This window comes from Schistocerca gregaria, chromosome 9 (assembly GCF_023897955.1).
Source record: "Schistocerca gregaria isolate iqSchGreg1 chromosome 9, iqSchGreg1.2, whole genome shotgun sequence".
Classification (NCBI taxonomy): domain Eukaryota; kingdom Metazoa; phylum Arthropoda; class Insecta; order Orthoptera; family Acrididae; genus Schistocerca; species Schistocerca gregaria.
In genome coordinates this window covers 143,218,908-143,241,530 of record NC_064928.1, presented here as the reverse complement: position 1 = coordinate 143,241,530, position 22,623 = coordinate 143,218,908, and the positions used below count along the sequence as shown (strand labels likewise).

Here is a 22,623-nt window from a genome sequence, read left to right as displayed (position 1 = left end):
TTTTAGGGAACTGACTAGTTTGAACCTGGGACCTGTTGCTGGTAAGAAGACGCCAGACCACACATGACATGTAGAATTCAGATGAGTTCAGTGAGACTAGCGATGATATACTTAATGATTTCAGCGTCAGCTCCACTGCACTCCCTGTAAAAGAATCTTAATACTAACTAAATTTAGTGGAAGGGGTTCAAGGCTTTCCTATTTTTAGTTAGCTGGTAAAATAACGTCGAAAAAGCACTTAAGTTTACCATTGGAAATTTTATTCTACTCACAAAACATTGTTTATAAATTGCACTATTGATAAAAGGAAATGTTTTAATACAGGATGGTAAAAACCAACTGCGTTCAACAGAAATGTGAACGAGTATTCCCTGAATGGGTTTCCAAGTTCTACAATGGATCGAAGGATGACCTATACCATATCACATCTATAATCTAGGTTTAAATTAAGTTTCAAAAGAGAGAAAACTATCAAAATGGTCTACAGTGACCCTCAATTATCTTTGATTACTTATCTAACTTGTCGTAAATTACAGTCGCTGATGTGGCTTCTCAATAACTATATAACAGAAAAATCATCGCGTTTCAGATTTTTACTTCAAGTGGCGAATGTGAACACCATGAGTTTTAATTGACGATCGACACTAGTATTACGCAAAAAGGCGGTGTAACGGATGAGACTTCTGCAGTTCTGAGTGAATCTTCATGCTCTGTTATGCGGCATCGCGTGCGTTTATTACGTTGTCGGTGTTCGTCAGGGGGGCCGCGGCCGGCGCAGCTCCGCTCACCTCGCCATCTCGGGAGCAACTCTCCTCCTAACTTCTCCTTACTACAATTTACCGAAGTTGGTTTCAAAAAAACTATCTGGCTGTGTTTTCATCTGACCAATCACGGTCTCAATGTTAACCTTAAGCTCGGCCTACAAAAATTCTGTCTATCCCATGAGAAACGTTACATTTTTCGTGGTGGGGCAATGTTTTTAAAGTTTGCAACGTAACACAGGCGCGAAAAAGTCTCACGCTAAAACCTGCAGCCAGTGTGGTCCTTTTAGCGTTATCGTGAGATCTATACTGTTCTTCTGGAGGGCTCTATCTTTTAACATGGGCTGGAGGGTGGTCCTAATGTAACATACACGCGAAGAAGTCTCATGCTAAAACTTGCGGGTGGTAGTGGCCGTTTTTGTGTTATCGTAAGATCTATACTGTTTTTCTGGAGGGCTCTAGCTTTTAACATGGGCTGGGGGGTGGTCCTTGACGTAACAGAGACGCGAAAAAGTCTCACGCTAAAACGTGCGGGTGGTAGTCTTAGCGGTAGGATTGCGACGTGGGTGTCCAGTCCGTCCCTTATCGTAGGGCCTTCTAGCTTAACATGGTTCTGCTCTCGGCTTCTGTTCTCGTTTCTCCTTTCGGAACTGCGTCTGTCTCACGGTGGGAAGGTACGACATGCATTTAGGCATTCTTGTGTTAGTCTGTGGTATTCCATTTGCTCACTCGTTACTCGTATTACTTTGGTTAATTTAATGTCACGATTTATTCGGAACTATGTGACATACTACTGGATTTGCTTATGATGTCAGGGTTTTCATGGAAAGTGTTGGATTTGCCTGACACCTTACAAACTAAAAAGAAAAAAAAACACGATAAATTTCCTCTGAAGTAAACATATCCAGTAATATAATGTATTACGTATCTATTATGCTGATTAGAGGTGCACAAAGACCAGATCATTGTTGCTGCTTACGTTCATGCTGTCTGTAATTACTCGGCTCGTGTGTCACTGATACATTCAGGTCTGGCTCGAAAACATTTTTCGACACGAGGTACCTCCCTCTTTCCTCCTCCTCTTGTATAGGGTGTTTCGGTATGAGCGTGAAAAAATTTAACAGGACACAGAGAATGCTCCACTGAACAATTTGAGGTAGGGAACCTGGGATCAGAGAAGCCTGCTTAAGGAGATAATAGGAATAAAATTACATTACTGTGTACGTTTCTGTATTCATTAGTGAGAGTTAACTGCAAATACAATTATTGATACAATGAACGTACCATCTGTACTGTATCTTACAAAATGTGCTGAAACTGACAGCCATAAACCTCAGTTAAGCAAGAAATCGGCGAACAAGTTTCTGACGCACCCTGACTAATATACCTGGTGTGTTTCGAATCACATCGCACGTAGCTACAATTCCGGAAACTAATTCGATCTCCACATCCATTGCGGTCTCATACACAAGTGACTATAGATATTCCCATAGGAAATAATCAAGGGGATTGAGGTAAAAATGACCTCGCAGGCCATGGTATAGGATCTCTCCTTCCAATCAAGCGACCTGGAAATACAGCACTGAGATGCTTGGGGACATTCACACTGAAGTGAGGCGGTGCACCGTTATGTTGTATCCACGTGCTCTCACTAACAGCCAAGGGTACGTTCCCCAACAATTCAGGAAGAACTCTTTCCACGAACATTCAGAGGGCCAGGTAGAAGATAGGTCCAATGAGATTGTGGCCTACATTGGTGACCCACATATTCACAGCAACACGTTTTGTTGTCTTAAAATTGTGCAAAATTAATTTTTAAATTTATCTTTCAAGTTTAAACACTGAGGCCTTCCGCCTTAAAGATTATGGTAATATATTTTTAAAATTTTGAAGTTTAATTGTGACCCTCAGCCATTGCTATTGCACCTTGCATATGTTTTTTTAATTATTTTATTGCTATCTTAATTGGATTTTTATCTTGTTGATTTGTTAAGATTTCTTGTTTGGAGGCCTTCAGCCGTGAAAGAGTTGCATTCAGTGGAAGTCCGGCTATGTGCCGCTTTGGTTGTAAAGGTTATTAAATTACAATAAATGACAATTAGAAGGAGAAACTGACCTCAACCTTTGGCCCTTTCCACAATCCTACTACCTGTTCTGCCCGGCGTATCACATGGCAATTCTTGCTGTTCGAAATACCATCACAATCAAATGGCGCCTCGTCAGTAGACAGCACGATGTGGAGGAAATGTAGTCGATCAATCCATTGTTGGAGGAACCGCAGACACAATGCGACCCTTGGTGCAAAGTCAGTCTGTCACAAGCAAAGCATGGACTCGTTCTGGGTTATATGGGTGTCATTGTTGTTCGTGAAGTACACGCCACACGCTAGTGTGTGCATCGCCCATTTCACGTGCAAAATGGTTCCAGTGGCACTAAGCAATATGGGACTTAACATCTGAGATCATCAGACCCCTGGACTTAGAACTACTTAAACCTAACTAACCTAAGGACATCACACACATCCATGGCCGAGGCAGGATTCGAACCTGCGACCGTAGCAGCAGCGCGGTTCCGAAGCACCTAGAACCGCTCGGCGACAGAGGTCGGCTTCACGTACAACACGATTACTTGGAGTGGTGTCCGCTGCAACACGTTCCAGCTCGCCGGCCGGTGTGGGCGTGCGGTTCTAGGCGCTTCAGTCTGGAACCGCGTGACTGCTACGGTCGCAGGTTCGAATCTTGCCTCGGGCATGGATGTGTGTGATGTCCTTAAGTTAGTTAGGTTTACGTAGTTCTAAGTTCTAGGGGACTGATGACCTCATATGTTAAGTTCCATAGTGCTCAGAGCCATTTGAAAACGTTCCAGCACTTCCCCTTCAACATTGGGTGTGCGAGTGGTCCTCATGTTTACACGTCCCTCGTTTCATCTTTCCTGTGAACCAGTCTCCCACTTTCGTCGATCGAGAGAAATATACATTCCTCTTGAAAAACACTACCTGTTAGGAAATCGATATCTGTAACAGCCTTTCAGAAGCGAGAGCATTGCAACGTACTTTCGCATATACAACGTGCATGTCAACGAGTTCTGCGAAACTGTACCAGTTTCCGTCGTATTGTACTGTACATCTCTGAATAGCACTGAGTAATGAATGGGTTAGTCATTTATTCTTAGCGGGTTCTATCATGGGACAATGTAAATACAACAGAGCTACAGTAGAACCCCTCTAATCCGTCACCTTTGGGACCGGGACCGCGATCGGAACGAAAAAAAGGTCGGATTATCCGAAAAATCTAATATTTATTGCAAAAAATATAAAAAGACATTTAGTACAAAAAATTAAACGAGTTAAGAACTAAAAGACGTCTACTGTAATATAAAAAGATGTTTTTTACACAGTGTTAAACAATATATTAACTAAAAAACGTCTACACACACTGTAATGTGTATTGGTTTTAAAAGGAAAAACAACAAACAAGTTACAGTACTGTACTGTACTTAATAACTTATAATTTATATATACTGTAAACTAAAAAAAAATTATAGCCACATCTCAAATCCTTCGATTCTCTAGTGTTGCGGTTTTCCCAAGTGCATGTTTCACTACCATACAACGCTGTGCTCCAAATGTACATTCTCAGAAATTTCTTCCTCACATTAAGGCCTATATTTGATACTAGTCGACTTCTCTTGGCCAGAAATGCCCTTTTCGCCATTGCCAGTCTGCATTTGATGAGCCCCTTGCTCCGTCCGTCATTGTTTATTTTACTGCCTGGGTAGTAGAATTCCTTCATCTATTTCGTGACCATCTTCCGTGATGTTAAGTTTCTCGCTATTGTCATATCTGCTACTTGTTATTATTTCCGTCTTTCTTCAATTTGCTCTCAATCCATATTCTGTACCCATTCCTCACTAACTCAGGGTAGCAATGTGTTGTGTACATAGTTCCTCATAGTCAGCGCGTACACAACTTTCCCACTAGGGCGCGCCCCGCTAAGCACAACAGCGCGGGCGCCGCTCTCGTCCGCCTCCGCACTTCGAGATGGCGCTGCCTTAGAGACAGACCAAATTCTGCTTCCGCCGATCCGCGTATTAATATGTAATGCAGCCAATGAAATTGTTGCTAACGTAGAACCTTTTCTCTTTGTGGATCACACTCGCGCAGTGATACCTGAACACGCGATGTATTATAACGAGTGCACAGACCTCCAATTAGTCAGTCTGCATTAGTCTATAGTCAAGTTTCAGTCTGCGCCTAATAAGATTATCATATTCCTGTACATAGCCATGAAGAGACATGTATAGACACTGTGTCAAGTATCAGAGATATGTGAGAATAAGATTAATGCACCAAGACCAAAGGAACTTCAGATTGTCAATTGTAAACAGCATCCAGAATCAAGTTACGTACTATCTATGCTTTTTATTTTTTTAATAAATGTGTGTGAAAACTAATCAAGTTCTGTTTAAAGTTGGTTACCATCAATCTGCTACTCTAAGGGTGCAAGTGGCATTTCTATCGTCTGACCTAACGGCAGAAGATAAACACGCCACGATAAGACCACAAGACATATTGCTGACACTCGCCTACTTCATTAGAGCGACAAGTCAAATAATCTGATGGTGAAACTTCCTGGCACATTAAAACTGTGTGCCCGACCGAGACTCGAACTCGGGACCTTTGCCTTTCGCAGACAAGTGCTCTATCACCTGAGCTACCGAAGCACGACTCACGTCCGGTACTCACAGCTGTACTTCTGCCAGTATCTCGTCTCCTACCTTCCAATTCCAATCTCATTCTGGTAATCTGATGGTGTGTGTACCGAAGGTCTTACAGTACGCACACCACACAATGTCATCAGCAAATCGTATGACGGATATACTTTTACCTTGATTTTAATTCCACTCCTGAACCTTCCTTGTATTTCTATCGTTGCTTCTTTCATGTACAGATTGAACAGTAGGGGCGAAAGACTACACCCACGTCTTACCCCCTTTTTAATCCGAGCAGTTCATTCTTGATCGTCCACTGTTATTATTCTTGGCTCTTATACATATTGTAACTGAAGCGCCAAAGAAACTTTTGTAGGAATGCGTACTCAAATATAGAGATATGTAAACATGCAGAATGCGGCGCTGCGGTGGGCAACACCTGTAAAATTTTGGAAATTTGTGGTAATATCTTATGGGACCAAACTGCTGAGGTCTTCGGTCCCTAGACTTACACACTACTTAATCCAACGTAAACTAACTTACTGGAAGGACGACACACACACAGCCATGCGCGAGGGAGGACTCGAACCTCCGACGGGGGAGAGCGGCGCGCACCGTGTCAAGACGTCCTAGACCGCGTGCCTACCCCGCGCGGCCTCGTGTATGAGACAAATGTTTCGTGCAGCTGTTAGATCAGTTACTGCTGCTACACTGATAGGTTGCAAATATTTAAGTGAGTTTGTACGTGGCGTTGTGGTCGAGGCACGAGCGATGGGACACGGCATCTCCGAGATATCGATAAAGTGCGGATCTTCCCTTACGACCATTTCACGAGCGTACCGTGAATATCAGGAATCCGGAAAAACATTACATCTCCAACATCACTGAGCTCGGGAAAAGATCCTGCAAGAAGGATCGGGAAAAGATCCTGCAAGAACGGGACCAACGAGAACTGAAGAGATGTGTTCAATGTGACACAAGTGCAACCTTTCCGCAAATTGCTGCAGATTTCGATGATGGGCCGTTAACAAGTAGCAGCGTGCGAACCATTCAACGAAACATCATCGATATGGGTTTTCGGAGACGAAGGCCGACTCGTGTACCCTTGACGACTGCACGACACAAAGCTTCACACCTCGCCTGGGCCCGTCAACACCGACATTGTTGATGACCGTAAACATGTTGCCTGATCGGACAAGTCTCGTTTCTAATTGTATCGAGCGGATGGACGTGTACCTCTATGCAGGCAACCTCATGAATCCATGGAGCCTGCATGTAAGCAGGTGACTGATGGAGGCTCTGTAATGGTGTGGGGCGTGTGCAGTTGGAGAGATATGGGACCTCTGATACGTCTAGATATGATTCTTACAGGTGACACTTACGTAAGCATCCTGTCTAATCACCTGCATCTATTCTTGTCCATTGTGCATTCCGACGGGCGCAGTGGCTAGACACTGGACTCGCATTCGGGAGGACGACGGTTCAATCCCGCTTCCGGCCATCCTGATTTAGGTTTTCCGTGATTTCCCTAAATCGCTGCAGGCAAATGCCGGGATGGTTCCTTTCAAAGGGCACGGCCGACTTCCTTCCCCATCCTTCCCTAATCCGATGAGACCGATGATCTGTCTGTCTCTTTACTTAAACGCCCCAACCAACCTATCCCGACGGTCTTGGTCAATTCCGGCTGGAGAATGCGCACTGCATGCGTCCAGAATTGCTCCAGAGTGGCTCCAGGGACACCCTTCTGAGCTTAACCATTTCCCCAAACATGAACATTATTGAGCATATCTGGGATGCCTTACAACGTATTGTTAAGAAGACATCCTCGTAGTCTTACGGATTTATGGACAGCCCTGCAGGATTCATGGTGCCAGTTCCCTCCAGCACTACTTCAGACATTAGTCGAGTCGTGTTGCGACGAATGCCGGACATTTGCCACGCCGGACATTTGCCACACCTGCCCCTTCGCCAGGTAGCGATCCCTCAGGTAACGGACGCCTTCCTCGTACTTCTACCGTCCGCTTTCAAAGCGCCGTCTCCACATCTTACTCGATACAACCAGTACGTAAGGGACCTTCTTCTTCGACATCTTGGCCAAATACAGAGCTTCTTTTCCGAAATCGAAATATTAAAATCATTTGCGAAACGAAAGCAATTCCGACGATTATGTCAGTATGTAATTAGTTCTGCCAAGTATAGATCCCTCTGTCTGTACGGTAGCTTCCTTTCACGCTTACTGATTGCGATAGAAACAGTCCATCGCCATGGGAGCAACGAGAAAGGAATGCTGTAAAGAGAATGCGAATGTACGCTAGTCATTTCTTTTTTATCGCCGCATTTGTGCCTACTTTAATTACTACAACTGTATGCCCAATTGACAATAAGGAAAGAAGAAATGGGTAAGCGAATGTTTGAAAAGAAGAACGACATACTCCATATCAATTTACTCCCTAAAATGCGATATCCCTTGCGGCGAAATATTAGTTAGTAAAGTGTAGCGGGACAATGTTCAAAACATGATTGAAAGTACGTTCATAAACAGAGATAAGAACATCTATGATTGACATGTCATCTAAAGTCACCGTACAATTTTAAAATGTTAGAAATAAGGAAATGAAGTAATACAGAATGCTATGCTTGTAACATACGCTGATGTTCTACATTGTTTAGCTCTAGTTAAAACAGGGTCACAAGGAAAGCATCCTAGGTTTTGGAGGGAAAAGCCGTAATCTTCAATACAACAGAAACAAGAAGCACAACTTAAGGAAAAATAACGTAACGTGTGTTCCAGCTCACAAGTGACACTGAAGCAGGTAGTTCCTGTGACTTAGTATGGACAGAGGTTATATTCGACAACCAGAATAAATTAATAACTGGCTCCTTTTACCGTCCCCCGGTCTCAGGAGAAACAGTTGCTAAACATTTCAAAGGAAACTCGAGTCTCATCGGAAATAGGTACCCAACTCATACAGTTATAGTTGGCAGTGACTTCAGTCTACCGTATGTTGACAAAAATACATTATCAGACCCTACTGTAGATAGAAAACAATTTCCATAATTGTTCTAAATGCTTTTTATAAAATTATTTTGAACAATTTGCTCACGAGGCCATTCAAATTGTAAATGGTTACGAAAACACACTTGACCTCTTAGCCACAATTAATCGTGAGCATTACGACGGGTACAGGAATTAGTGAACACACAGTCGTAGCGAGGCTCAATTCCGTAACAAAGAAATTCACCAAAACTAAACGCAAAATATATATATATTTACAAAAGCAACTAAAAGTTCGGTTGATGTCTTTCTAAGAGACAGTCTCCGATCCTTCCAAACTATGTAAGCGAGGACCATATGTGGCTTAAGTTCAAAGAAATAGTATCAACAGCACTCGAGAGGTTCATACGAAAAAAATTAATATCAGACGGAACTGATAGTAGGTTGCTCGAAACAGCATATCCAGACACTCCGGGATGATGATGGCTTTAAAACAGAGGATGACACGAGTAAAGCTGAAATACTAAACACCTTTTTCCAAAGCTGTTTCACAGAGGAAGACCGCACTGCAGTTCCTTCTCTAAATCCTCGCACAAGTGAAAAAATGGCTGACATCGAAATAAGTGTCCAAGGAATAGAAAAGCAACTGAAATCACTCAACAGAGGAAAGTCCACTGGACCTGACTGAATACCAATTCGATTCTGCACAGAGTACGCGAAAGAACTTGCCCCCTTCAGACAGCCGTGTACCGCAAGTCTCTAGAGGAACGGAAGGTTCCAAATGATTGGAAAAGAGCACAGGTAGTCCCAGTCCAAAAAGAGTCGTCGAGCAGGTGCATAAAACTATAGACCTATATCTCTGACGTCGATCTGTTGTAGAATTTTAGAACATGGTTTTTGCTCGAGTATCATGTCGTTTTTGGAAACCCAGAATCTACTCTGTAGGAATCAACATGGATTCCGGAAACAGCGATCGTGTGAGACCCAACTCGCTTTATTTGTTTATGAGACCCAGAAATTATTAGATACAGGATCCCAGGTAGATGCTATTTTCCTAGACTTCCGGAAGGCGTCCGATACAGTTCCGCACTGTCGCCTGATAAACAAAGTAAGAGCCTACGGAATATCAGAACAACTGTGTGGCTGGATTGAAGAGTTTTTAGGAAACAGAACACAGAATGTTGTTATCAATGGAGAGACGTCTACAGACGTTAAAGTAACCTCTGGCGTGCCACAGGGGAGTGTTATGGGACCATTGCTTTTCACAATATATATAAACGACCTAGTAGATAGTGTCGGAAGTTCCATGCGGCATTCGCGGATGATGCTGTAGTATACAGAGAAGTTGCAGCATTAGAAAATTGTAGCGAAATGCAGGAAGATCTGCAGCGGATAGGCACTTGGTGCAGGGAGTGGCAACTGACCCTTAACATAGACAAATGTAATGTATTGCGAACGCATAGAAAGAAGGATCCTTTATTGTATGATTATATGATAGCGGAACAAACACTGGTAGCAGTTACTTCTGTTAAATATCTGGGAGTATGCGTGCGGAACGATTTGAAATGGAATGATCATATAAAATTAATTGTTGGTAAGGCTGGTACCAGGTTGAGATTCATTGGGAGAGTCCTTAGAAAATGTAGTCCATCAACAAAGGAGGTAGCTTACAAAACACTTGTTCGACCTTTACTTGAGTATTGCTCATCAGTGTGGGTTCCGTACCAGATCGGGTTGACGGAGGAGATAGAGAAGATCCAAAGAAGAGCGGCGCGTTTCGTCACAAGGTTATTTGGTAAGCGTGATACCGTTACGGAGATGTTTAGCAAACTCAAGTGGCAGACTCTGCAAGAGAAGCGCTCTGCGTCGCGGTGTAGCTTGCTCGCCAGGTTTCGAGAGGGTGCGTTTCTGGATGAGGTATTGAATATACTGCTTCCCCCTACTTATACCTCCCGTGGAGATTACGAATGTAAAAGTAGAGATTCGAGCGCGCACGGAGGCTTTCAGACAGTCGTTCTTCCCGCGAACCATACGCGACTGGAACAGAAAAGGGAGGTAATGACAGTGGCACGTAAAGTGCCCTCCGCCACACACCGTTGGGTGGCTTGTGGAGTATGAATGTAGAATGTAGATGTAGAACTGATCCTCCACTGTACACAAAACACGACAGAAAGCTGCTGCAGGAGCACCGAAAAAGGGACGTATAATTTAAACGAGCCCAAAATCTCCAAGATTGGCGAAGTTTTACTGTGGCTCGAAATTTGGTACGGATTTCAATGCCAGATGCTAGAAATGTGGCGAAACATCCACAGAGATTCTGGTACTATGTTAAGAAAACCAGGTGAAAGGCTCAGTAAGTACCTTTCCTGTGGGTCGCGCGGCGAGTGAGGAGGAGGAGGGGGAGGAGCAGGAGGAGGGGGAGACAAGGCACTCAACCCTTCGGAGCAGGTAAAATCGTGGCAAATGTCCGCATACCGTTGAGACACTTCTGGGTGCTCGCTGGGGCCTCCACGATATTAGGCAGGTGTACCAGTTTCTTTTGATCTTCAGTGTATCATATAGTCTGTCGGTAAACTGAAGAGCGAGCGTTCAGTCCCCACTCTGCCTACCCAGCTACGTCACAAGGCGCGCACTTTAAATCTGTGGCGACACCGTGTACAGATATGTTCCGGCTGCCTTCAGTTTTAGACAAATGCGTTAAGACTATAAGGAATACAAAATACGATAGCTTCTTCCGAAATGCAACATTATAGAGTAAATAATATTAATATAAGAATGTAAGTCAGAATTCTACTACAAACATAGAACCGAATGCCGGTTCATGCCATTGTATGTTCCTCTAATGCTATTCGTAAAACGAATCCCATATAGTGCAGTCAATCTGTAGAATTTAAGGTTTGTTCCTACTTTGTGTTTCTACTAAAAGTTAGAAGTTTCCTTTGAAGGGCTGCGTTGAAACTTAACAATTCTTCGCGTTCCTTCCTTATGTATCCTATTATGGCAAGGCCGACGTTTCCGTAAATTGCAGCCCTTTGATTAGGACTAGTAAAATTAGCAAACAGTTCTTTTTGTGTCGCCTGCTTACACACGCTGTTACAGCATTAGAGACGACTGAACGCTCGTTACTCCGCAGATACCTCCTCTTCGTATTCTGCACATTTTCTTGCAATGCAGGGCGATTATCCACCACTTCCGGATACCTAAGTATATCAGTGAGTATACAGAGTTAACTGACTGACACTGGAAACTACGATCCCCGAACAGAAACAACGTATATCACTGCACGTCGATCAACACAGCTGAACAGGTAACGGGTAACTGATTTTGGGTGCCCCTGTAGGCCAGTGACAGCGTTCTTCCGAGAAGGGCCACTTCCCCCACCAAAAGCGCTGCTCGCACTTCAGTTGACAGACAGACTTATACTCGTGTCTCCATATAGCTTACGCCTATTTTTTCTCAGAATTCGGAACATCTTGCACTATTTGACATTGCCGAACGCTTTTTTTGAGGTCGACAAATCCTATGAGCGGGTCTTGATTTTTCTCTCGTCTTGCCTCCATTAGCAACCGCAAATCCGGAATTGCCTGGTGCGTTTACCTTTCCCAAAGCCAAAGTGATCGTCACAGTATGTGTATTTCGCAAAAGACGTCTAAGCGGTCCGGCGCGAGGGCAGACCGACCCCTGGCCAGCAGCTGATGGCTGGCGGCTTCCCCGGCGCCCACGTGCGCGCCCGCCGCCGTGTCGCGCGCTGTTGCCGCCGCTGTAGGCTGCTCCTCGCCGCCGCCTGCAGGGCCTGCGTTGCCGGTTGCCTCCCCGCCGCTCCACTGCCGACTCTGGCACCCCGCCCCTCCGCGTCAGACGGAGCAGACGGCAGCCAACGGCCACCAGTTGGCCCGCAGCCGCTTCAGCGCGGAGGCCAGGCTCACGCCGAGCCAGCTCGCGAACTCGAAGACTTCTCCTCTCTGCCCGCCGCGTCGCCCACTGCCCGCTACCTCGGTCACGCCTGCCTCGCATCGCAGACCCACCGTCTGAGGTCGCTGCCTCCGGGATCCACCACTGCAGCTGCACGCGCCATTCATATCCGCTGACCCCACCTAGTGAAGTGGCGCCGAAGCCAGTGTAATCTGCACGACCGCCCCGTGTCGACCATCGATTTCAGCCTGCTGGCGTACTCAGCTAGCACTGTTTGCCCTCACAACTGCGTGACTGCAAAGCAATAAATCAACTGCAAGTGTGGACAAGAGCCGTCAGCTGTCGAACGCACCAGCCTGCTGTTGCAGCCTCTGCTTTCGACTACTACAACAAGACTCCGTATTCACCACTGCCAGCCAACTGCAGCTAATACAGCTGCCCGGTACGAATACTCTATTCGTCCAGCCTTCCTCTCCACCACAGCATCGGCTAAAAACAACAAGAACAACCACAAGTGTTACTCAGTGCGGACATTTCGACAATCGATATTCTACTTCCTGCTGGTGCGACGTCGATAGTCGACGGCAACAGCTCGACGAAATCGTTTAAAATAGAAGTGTTTACAACGGTATCTTCGAGACTATCCCAACTCCAATCATCGCCTACCACTGTCAATTCCTCGACACAATCAAGAACACCGGTCTTTATTTGTGGACTATACCGCCGTATTGTAGCATCGACTATGGACCACTAAACCGCGAAACACTAAGAACAACGCAGGAGCCTAATACAGTGTCACCATTATGACAATCGATTTTTCCTTCCCTTCATTGTAACATAGATAGTCGAGAAATGATGCTCTGATCTGTGAAATCCTTATTCCATTTATATCTCTAAGAAGAGTCCAGATTCAGCCATTGTATATGGCCTTAACATATGTGACCATGCAAGTCACTAATCCCTCATTAGAACACTATTCTGTTCCTTCCGACTTCGGCCTAAGATGGTAACTAGTGATGGCTAAAGTTGTGAGACAAGTCGTGCAAAAATCCGCTGCTGCGTACTTTATGTAAAAGTTCTTCGGAGTATACAGCCTAAAATTTCGATTTTGTGACGTATAAAAGTATCTGACGACAGCAATTACTGTTCAGTGGCAGACATTCATCATAGAAAAGAGCCCATCTTTCTGACGAATTCTCCACATACCCACAGCGACCAGTTTTCCACGAGTCCGCTGCAGGACATTCTGACTCTATTAGCGGAAGACAGCTCTCATGCTTGTACTTGCAGTCCCAAGAAATCGTGTAGCGTGTTCAGACACCATCTCGACAGCTTGCGTAAGTGTCTCAACATTGGAAAGTTTGCTACCTGTATGGAATGGAACCTGTTTCACTGACAAAAGAGTTGTTTACTATAATCGTGCAGTGTCTCCGTGTACTATTCAGGTTGCATTGTGTACGTATGTGACCTGGTGGCTGCTTCTACACCGTTGACAGTGTGTTTACATTAGGTTATAAATCTGCAACAAAAGAATTATTTTACTTTTTACGTACTGTTTGACTGAAGTTCTACATACTGTTTGACTGAAGTTTTACGCTATTTATCCCGGCGTGTTTGCTAAGCCGTTAACGCCGGTTCTTCTGCGTTTACTGTGCTGAGTATTGACGCCTTGGTGTGTTTCTACGAGTAGAACGGACGCTAGGACGATCGAGGCTCGAGAAGTTGGGAAGTGAAATCACCATCTAAACATAAGGCAGTGTTTTGAACACAGCCCCGCTATCGCGTTGACAGCAACTCCGCCGCCTTATCTCGCGCTTGCCCCTGACCTTGAACCCGTTCCGTCGTCGCAGCCGGATCGCCGATAGCCCGATTTCCCTCTCGGCGAGCTCAGATAACGGAGCCGCGTCGCGTGCTGCGCCGAGGTTGTGTTTGCGCCGCGGAGGCGTCGGTTACTTCGCAGCTGCGTGGGAGGCAGAAAAACGGCCGCTTGAGTGGCGTGTGACGCACTGCTAATAACACGACCCGTCCTAACGACGCGCCAGCAGCCAGTTATTTCCAGCGTCGCGTCTTCTGGAATCTTCAGAGCATTTATGAACGTCAGCTGGTGCCGACTTCATCCCGAGCTAACGAGGATACATTTCTCGAGATCTTATTTACCTCTCGTGTGGTCCGGTCGTTGAAAGAAGACGACAGCTGTCGCAGCTTGTGTAAGCACCAAGTGGGCCAGTAATCGGCGAAATAGTGACCGGGTCTGGGGATTGAGCAGTGATTCACTGGACGCCGACGTGCCGAGCAGTGAAATGTTATCTGCACTGAAGAAGCACCTTCCTGGTGCTGGCTGACGAATTCCGACGAGCGACGAGCAACGTGCAACATCGGCGATGCTGATAACGCAGTACACAGCGCTGTTGCTTCAGTCTTCGCGAAGACTAGCCGGCGACGCCGAATCAGGGTAAGCAAATACGAGAGACGTTCAATACGTAACGGCCCACTTTTTTTTCTCAGAAAATATTTATTATTAAGAGTCAGAATTTGGTGACAATATACATCAACATGTCATCTCCATGGCCTATTTTTCTACGTTCTATGGTAGTATGCCAACGTTGTGGAAGAACAAGTATTCCATGCTGGTAAAAGCTCTTGTCCTGTAGGCGTAGCATTTGTTTTCACGGCATGACTGACACTCTCGTCATCTTCAGAGTGTGTTGCCTGTAGAATCTTTAAGCGGCCCGAAGAGATGGAAGTCCGATGGTGCCAGGTCTGGGCTGTAGTGTGGATGAGGCAATGATGTCCAACTCAATTTGGCGATGTGTTCCAAAGTTCCCAGTTTTTGTGTGTGGGCGTGCGTTATCGTGTTGGAGCAAGATTTTTGCTGGATTTTTGTCCTATCAGACACGTCGGACACGGTTCTTGAGTTGATTCAGAGCCTTCACGTATGTCTCTGAACTGATAGTTGACCCTCTTGGCATCACATCAACTAGAATGACGCCATCACAATCCCAGAAGACTGTCACCGTGACTTTTCTGCCAGAGGAGGTTGTCTTGAATTTCTTCTTTTGTGGTGAATAAGGGTGATGCGTCTCCACGGACTGCCTTTTTGTTTCCGGCGCATAGTGGTGCACCCAGCTTTCGTCCCCCCTAACTATCCGTGACGGAAAGGCCTCTCCGTCGGTCTCAAAATGCTCAAACAATTCAGGTGAAATGGCCTTTCTTTGTATCTTGTGGTCTGCTGTGAGCATTCGTAAAACACGTCGTGAGCATCTCTTTGAATCATTGCAGACGCACTTCCAATGCTGACCGACAACTGTAGAGCCAATTGTCGAGTTGTGATGCACCTGTCTGCATGAATAATGGCATCCGCACGATTCAGCATGTCTGGAGCAGTCCCGAGCGTGGCTGATCATGGAGCTCTGGTTCTGCATTGCTTGAGGCTGTAACTCTGTCCATTGCCCAACTGTACTCCTATCAACTGCAGCATCGCCGTTCACTGCACACAAACGTTTATGGATGTTCACCACTGTTTCTTTTGCTGCCCACAAGAATTCAATAACAGCACACTACTTGCAACCTGAGTCGTATGTAGACGCCATTTTGACGCTGTGCTACGGCGCTGCCACCTGCCAGAACGGTTCGAAACTTAACCCGCACACAGGACAAATGTGAAGCACCGAAAGGACATTTCTCAAGGTATATTACTCGATTTTTTTTAAAACGTAGGCTATTGCTTATTGAACGACCGCTATAAGAAATTCTCTCAAACGACTGTACATTTACGTTGCAGACTTAAGTATTTGATGATTGGTCATGTGGGAGGACCCTTACTTTAAGGAAAATATATTGTTTATAAGTGATCGAATGAAAGAAGTTTTACTGTTACCAGTCACTGCTTATACATCTCCAGAGCGCGTTTCCAGTGTTTAAACCTCAATCAGCAGGTAGATTCGTGTCGGTTAATATGGCAGGTATTTGTCGTGTTACGACTTTGGAGTAATTTGTGCCACTGCGTTACAGAGAAAAACAAGCCATTGTTTCAGTAAATGGCTCATAGATTTGTGAGGGTTTCCTATTGAAAACATGAACGGAAATAAAATGAAAAGTAGTTATTTTACAGTTTCGGGCCCTGAAACCAATGATAGTGTGCCAGAGCAGTGTTGGGCCACGTCCAGGGCTTCTTTCTTTCCCAGCCACAAATCGTCAAGGTTGCATCTGTAGGGATTCTTTTGACAGGCCAGGACTTGTTCCAAGTCCTGCAAAGCACGACAGTTGCACTTGTCATCATATTCCCATGCCCCGCCAGATCACGTTTTGTTTCACTGCGATCACCTCTTTTATTATAGAGTTCACGGTCGTCCATGTTTTCCAGTTTGTTGTAAAGCCACCATTTTTTTATTTTTTTTTCACAAGAGGTGGAGCCCCTCCACGCCCACACCGGCATGACTACCAACTCAAAAGGTCTACTGCCATCTCTGAATAAGGGTTAGGTTTCGCTAAAGTGAGGTGTCACAGGATCTGGGTACTGCCATGTTTTCGTACGTCTGGTCAAAGTTAACCATTAATACGCGCTCATCTGGAGACAGATTGGGTCGAAAGTCGAACAAAGGGTAGCGGTTTTAAGGGCAGAGGAAAAAAGTGCCGAGGCAAGAGCCAAGGGAAAAAAAACCTCTGCGATAGTTAGGTCGGGTAGTAAGAGCAGTAGCGGATGTCTTGCTGCCCGCGACTGGTCATGCAAGGGTAGGCTTTGGTAGTAGTGGGCATCATGCATGTCGATACCTTTGTCGTTATGCGGTGGAGTTACTTAGCGGCTTCTGCTGGCTGCCGGTGTTGATTTCTCTGTCAGCGTCAGCATACCTGTAACAGGTTCATCATCGTTTTGTGTCCGATAGGTCATAGAGAGTTGAGTTGTTTGGGGGAAGAGACCAAACTGCGAGGCCATCGGTCTCATCGGATTAGGGAAGGAGGGAGAAGGAAGTCGGCCGTGCCTTTTCAAAGGAATCATCCTGACATTTTCCTGGACCGATTTAGGGAGATCATGGAAAACCTAAATCAGGATGGCTGGAAGCAGGATTGAACTGTCGTCCTCCCGAATGCGAGTCCAGTGTACACTGCGCCACCTCGCTCGGTGTTAGGTCATATATCAGATGCACAGTGATGTTGGCGATTTGTTTGTGCATCAGTGGGCGAACTCGTCGGTTTCCCTCCTGTAGCCTGTTGGTCGGGTTTAATAGCAGCTGGTATATCCAGTCAACGTTGCTGATATGCAGGGGCTTGCCGACGTTTGTCGCTTGTTGGTATATGTTAGCTTGCCATAGGTGGTTACGTCCTAGCTAATAGAGTCTTTGGCCGCTTATGCTTCCACCTATGGTTGTAATCATAGTTTTCCAGAATAAGGATGAAAGGATTGTTCGAGTGTCTCGAGTTCCTGTATAGTCGTGTATCGTGTTTCTTGAATACTTCCTTGCGCCACCAGGCACTACCTGTGACGGTGGATAGTCGGATGTGGTTGTTCAGTGGGCAGGTTTCAGAACCTTTTAGGGGATTTCAGTCGTCCAAGATCGCAATCGGTGCTAATGAGAGGATGCTCATTGGTGGTCTGTCTCAGCCTCGCTGTAAATTCAAGATATGTTCTTTGGCAGCTGAGACTCGTAAGGCCAGCAGCTGTGTATAGCCTTTGTAGAGACGTGGGTTTCATACAACCTTTCTTATTCTCCGCCGGCCGTTGTGGCCGAGTGGTTCTAGGCACTTGTCCGGAACCACACGGATGCTACGGTCGCACGTTCGGATCCTGCCCCAGGCATGGACGTTTGTGATGTCCTGAGGTTGGTTAGGTTTAAGTAGTCATAAGTCTAGTGCGACTCATGACCTCAGATGTTAACTCCCATAGTGCTTGGAGCCATTTGAATCTTATTCTCACGTTTTATTAAGGCTCATGTCGAATTTCCTCTTATGGGTCGATCTTGTCCACATTGGGCAGGCGTATTCGTCTTTATATAAGCATATCGCTTGTGCGGTGGTTCTCAGGATAATGTGTTTTGCTCCCCATTTGCTGCAAATTATTATTTCTGGAAGCCGCCTTCTGACGGATTTTTTCGCAGCGGTGTTTATATGTGAGAGATCTGTCCAACGTTACACTCAGACTGGTTGGTTTATCTGTGTTCCAGTGTGGTATTATTCCAGGAAACACTGACCTTTCGCTTTGCTTGCCAAGATTGAAGGAAAGCGTGTACTAGACTCTTAGAAGTATTTTGTTTAATGGAGCTCTTTTGATAGTTTTCTGACAAGACTCTGTGTGCTTTCTCCACCTTCTGCTCTAATTCCTGGAAATCCCTCCGCTGAGTTCTGATTGCCAGGCCGTCTGCATAAATGAAATAATCAGTATGATTAGGTACTGGCTCGTTATTTGTGTGCAGTTTAAAAAGGGAGGTGGCCAGAACGTTTTCCTGGGGCAGCCCATTCCTTTGGTTTCTCCATCGACTCTTCTTTCTAACGAGAACGATGTAAAATGTTCTTTTTGGTAAAAGAGGCTCAGTGATCTTGAAAAAATGGTAATTTCTGATTTCGGTATATTATTTCTGGAAGAGCAACCTGTGGTTGACTGTACTGTATGCAGAACTGAGATCAATCAGTGCTAACCCTATAATCTTTTTATACTCGTACCGTTCTTCTTGACTGGTACATGATTTGGCAGGTGAAAGTAAAACAAATAAAAATACCTCCAGTGATCAAGCCTTCTGTGGCTTTACCTCAAGTTAACCATCACTCTTTGTAAACACTGAGGCAAAGAAGGTGGCGTCTGCGATGTTATATGTGCAAAGAGCATGTAGGAAAAGAACAGTACTTCGGAGTAAGTTTCAAAGCACTGTGGATATCTTTCGTTGTGTAGATGAACAGATCTCCAATGATCAGAGACGGTTTTCTGCAAAGTTTACATAACTCCATACTTTGTACACACTTAAGTAATCACGATTGCATTAGTTATGTTACCAACGGAGGCAAAATATGTATATAAACATGTACTAATGACTGATATCTTACACAGGTGGCGTTTGTGTGTCAGTGTGAGTGAGGTTGGGAATCAGAGGGCAAAGTTCTTGCTCATCCCAAGATGTGGGTTGTTAAGATTCGTATGTTGTATGCTGTATGAAAATAAAAATTGAACTATGGTATTGGTTATGATTACAGATATAGTCTCAATAAACGAAAATATTGGCATTCACAGTTTGCTTGTGAAGTTTTCAACTTGTGTTAGGGATTTCTTGTACAAGCTGTCTACATGTACACCCGTACTGCGCAAACCAGTGTGAAGTGCATGGCAGAAGGAACTCCACATTGTACAATAAACACACATCAAAAAAAGTTTTGCGTCACCCCGGTTCCCAGAAGATAGACGTTGACTATGGATATTGTATCACAGACACAGTCCCTTTGACTGTTCAGAGATGGCACTAAACCCGCCCAAAGATGTAAACAACCACGCATGAGCAGCGCCTACTAGACGGAGGGAGTCCGACAGCCGATCAGTTCCAGTCATTCCACCAGGAAGGAGGTACACGGCTCGTGTTGTCTGTAGTTCAACCATGCCTAGACGGTGAATACCGCAGTTCGATCGAGTCTGCGATGTTACTTTGTACCAGGAAGGGCTCTCAATAAGCGAAGTGTCCAGGCGTTTTGGAGTGAACCAAAGTGATGTTCACACGTGTCGGTGATGCAGAGAGACGGGAACTGTCGATGACACGCCTCGCTCAGACCGCCCGAGGGCTACGACTACAGTGGATGATCGCTGCCTACGGATTATGGCTCGGAGGAGCCCTGAGCTACGCCACCATGTTGAATAATGCTTTTCGTCCAGCCACAGGACGTCGTGTTACGACCCAAACTGTGCGCAATAGGCTGCATGGTGCGCAACTTCACTCCAGACGTCCATGGCGAGGCCCGTCTTTCCAACCAAGACACCATGCAGCGTGGTACAGATTGGCTCGACAAAATTCCGAGCGGACCACTCAGGATTGGCATCACTTTCTCTTCACCGATGAGTGTCGCATATGCCTTCAACCAGACAATCGTCGGAGACGTGAATGGAGGAAACCCGGTCAGGTTGAACGCCTTAGACATACTATCCAGTGAGTGCAGCAAGGTGCAGGTTCCCTGCTGTTTTGAGGTGGCATTATATGGGGCCGACGTACGCCGCTGGTGGTCATGGAAAGCGCCGTAATGGATGTACGAAATGTAAATTCGCGGCCCCATCGTGCACACCTTGTGAATGACTTTCTTCAGGATAACGGCATCTCCCGACTAGAGTGGCCTGCATGTTCTCCAGTCATGAACCCTATCGAACATGCGTGGGATAGATTGAAAAGGGCTGTTTATGGACGACGTGACCCACCAACCACTCTGAGGGATCTACGCCGAATCGCCGTTGAGGAGTTGGACAATTGGACAATCTGGACCAACAGTGTCTTGATGAACTTGTGGATAGAATACAGGCATGCATCAATGCAAGAGGATGTGGTATTGAGTATTAGAGGTATTGGTGTGTACAGTAATCTGGACCACCACCTCCGAAAGGTCTCACTGTATGGCGGTACAACATGTAATATGTGATTTTCATGAGCAATAAGTAGGGCGGAAATGATGTTTATGTTGATCTTTATTCCAATTTTCTGTACAGATTCCGGAACTCGCAGAAAGGAGGTGATGCAAAACTTTTTTTTGATATGTATATTACATGTACGTTATACGTCGCAAACCACCTTATGTTGTGCGGCGGGCAGTACTTCGTGTGCCATTGTCGCATCCTACCTGTTCCTGTTCCAGCTGCGGATGTTTCTCGGGAAGAATGACTGATGGTAAACTTCCGTGTCATCTTGAATCTCTCTAATTTCGTCTCCATCGTCATTTCGTGAGAGGTGAAAGATATCTATTGACTGACTCTCTAGGAAAGTAGGCTGTCGGAATTTTAGCAGTAAGCCACATCGTGATTCAGAACGCCTCTCTTGCAGCATCTGCCTCTGGAGGTGGCTGAGTATCTCGGTGAAGGTTTCGCACTTACTAAATGACCCTGTAACGAAACGTGCTGCTCTTCTTTGTATCTCATGTATTTCCCCTTTAATCCCGTGTGGTACGGGTCGCAGACTGGATACTTATTAGTACCAGTCGAACTAGGGTTTCATAAACCACCTCCTTTATGTGTCGACGAGTCTTCATGAGAATTCGTCGAATGAAAGCGTGGGATGTTCCCTACTGCTAGTTTTATATGGTCGTCCAACTTTGAATCGCCCCGTACCCTTCCTGTTAGATTTTTAACCATCATGAAATTTTCCAGTACTTATTGGGCACACGTTCGATCAAAGAGTAATTGAGACTTCCGCCTATTTGTGCGAAAATGGTACATCTGCCGGTGGTCTGGATAAACAGCCGGTCCCTGCAGCAGGCGTCGATCCTCTCCAGAGCTTCCTGCATTTCGCTACAATTTTTTGGCGTTGCTCCGTCTCTTTATACAACAGCACCATCTGTGAACAGCCTCAGGGATTTTCACCGTAATCCACTAGGTCGTTTATGTATATTCCGAGAAATATTACTTGTAGAACACTCTCTTGGGGTATGTATAAATATATCTCTCCGTCGAATTCAAATCACAAAGCTTTGTCTAATAGTCCCGATTCTGGTATTTTCTTCCGGAAGTGAAGGAACATGGCATGAACCTGGACGCCGGCATTTGCTGCCTTCTGCGTATCATACAGTGTGCGACTGTGACGCGTAATAAGATTAGGAGACTCCTGAGAATTTGTGTGACTTGCTATTTGTCAGTCGTGTCCCTGTGACGGTCATCTCGCCGGTGTCAACTATAGCAGCAAACTAATCGTGGATATACGAAGGTTGGAACTTTATTTACAGCTCGAACAAAATAGATTCGTGTTTCAAAGTTTTACTCACGTTCAAAGTAGTCACCAGCAATGTGTCTAACCCGTTGCCGATGTGGAAGCCATACGATACTCTTAGCAGTGCCAGTTGTGTTGACAGTTCGAGCCCGACGAATTTGTAGCAGTTCTGAAGCGAATGCGGTGAATTGTTTCCTTCAGTTTAGAAATCGAGTTGAACTGACGAGGGCTTAAGTCAGGGGAGTGCAGTAGGTGGTATAGCACTTAGCAGCCCCATCAGTCAAACAAATCAGTAACAACTGTAAGTAGGCTGTTTAGGTTTTTTTATTGGTAACGCCGCCACCACGTAGCGCTCTGTATGAAAATCGCT

The 22,623-nt window shown here is 45.4% G+C and overlaps 1 protein-coding gene across 1 annotated transcript in view; it reads left to right on the top strand.

Moving 5' to 3' along the window:
- Nucleotides 1-12,352: 12,352 nt before the first annotated feature.
- The window catches only part of LOC126292084 (protein sprint), a 438,713-nt gene continuing 428,442 nt past the window's right edge, over nt 12,353-22,623 (top strand). Inside the window, exon 1 of the mRNA XM_049985895.1 lies at nt 12,353-14,830. Coding sequence (XP_049841852.1) covers nt 14,760-14,830 — 71 coding nt within the window. The 5' untranslated portion in view covers nt 12,353-14,759. The remainder of the gene's footprint in view (nt 14,831-22,623) is intronic.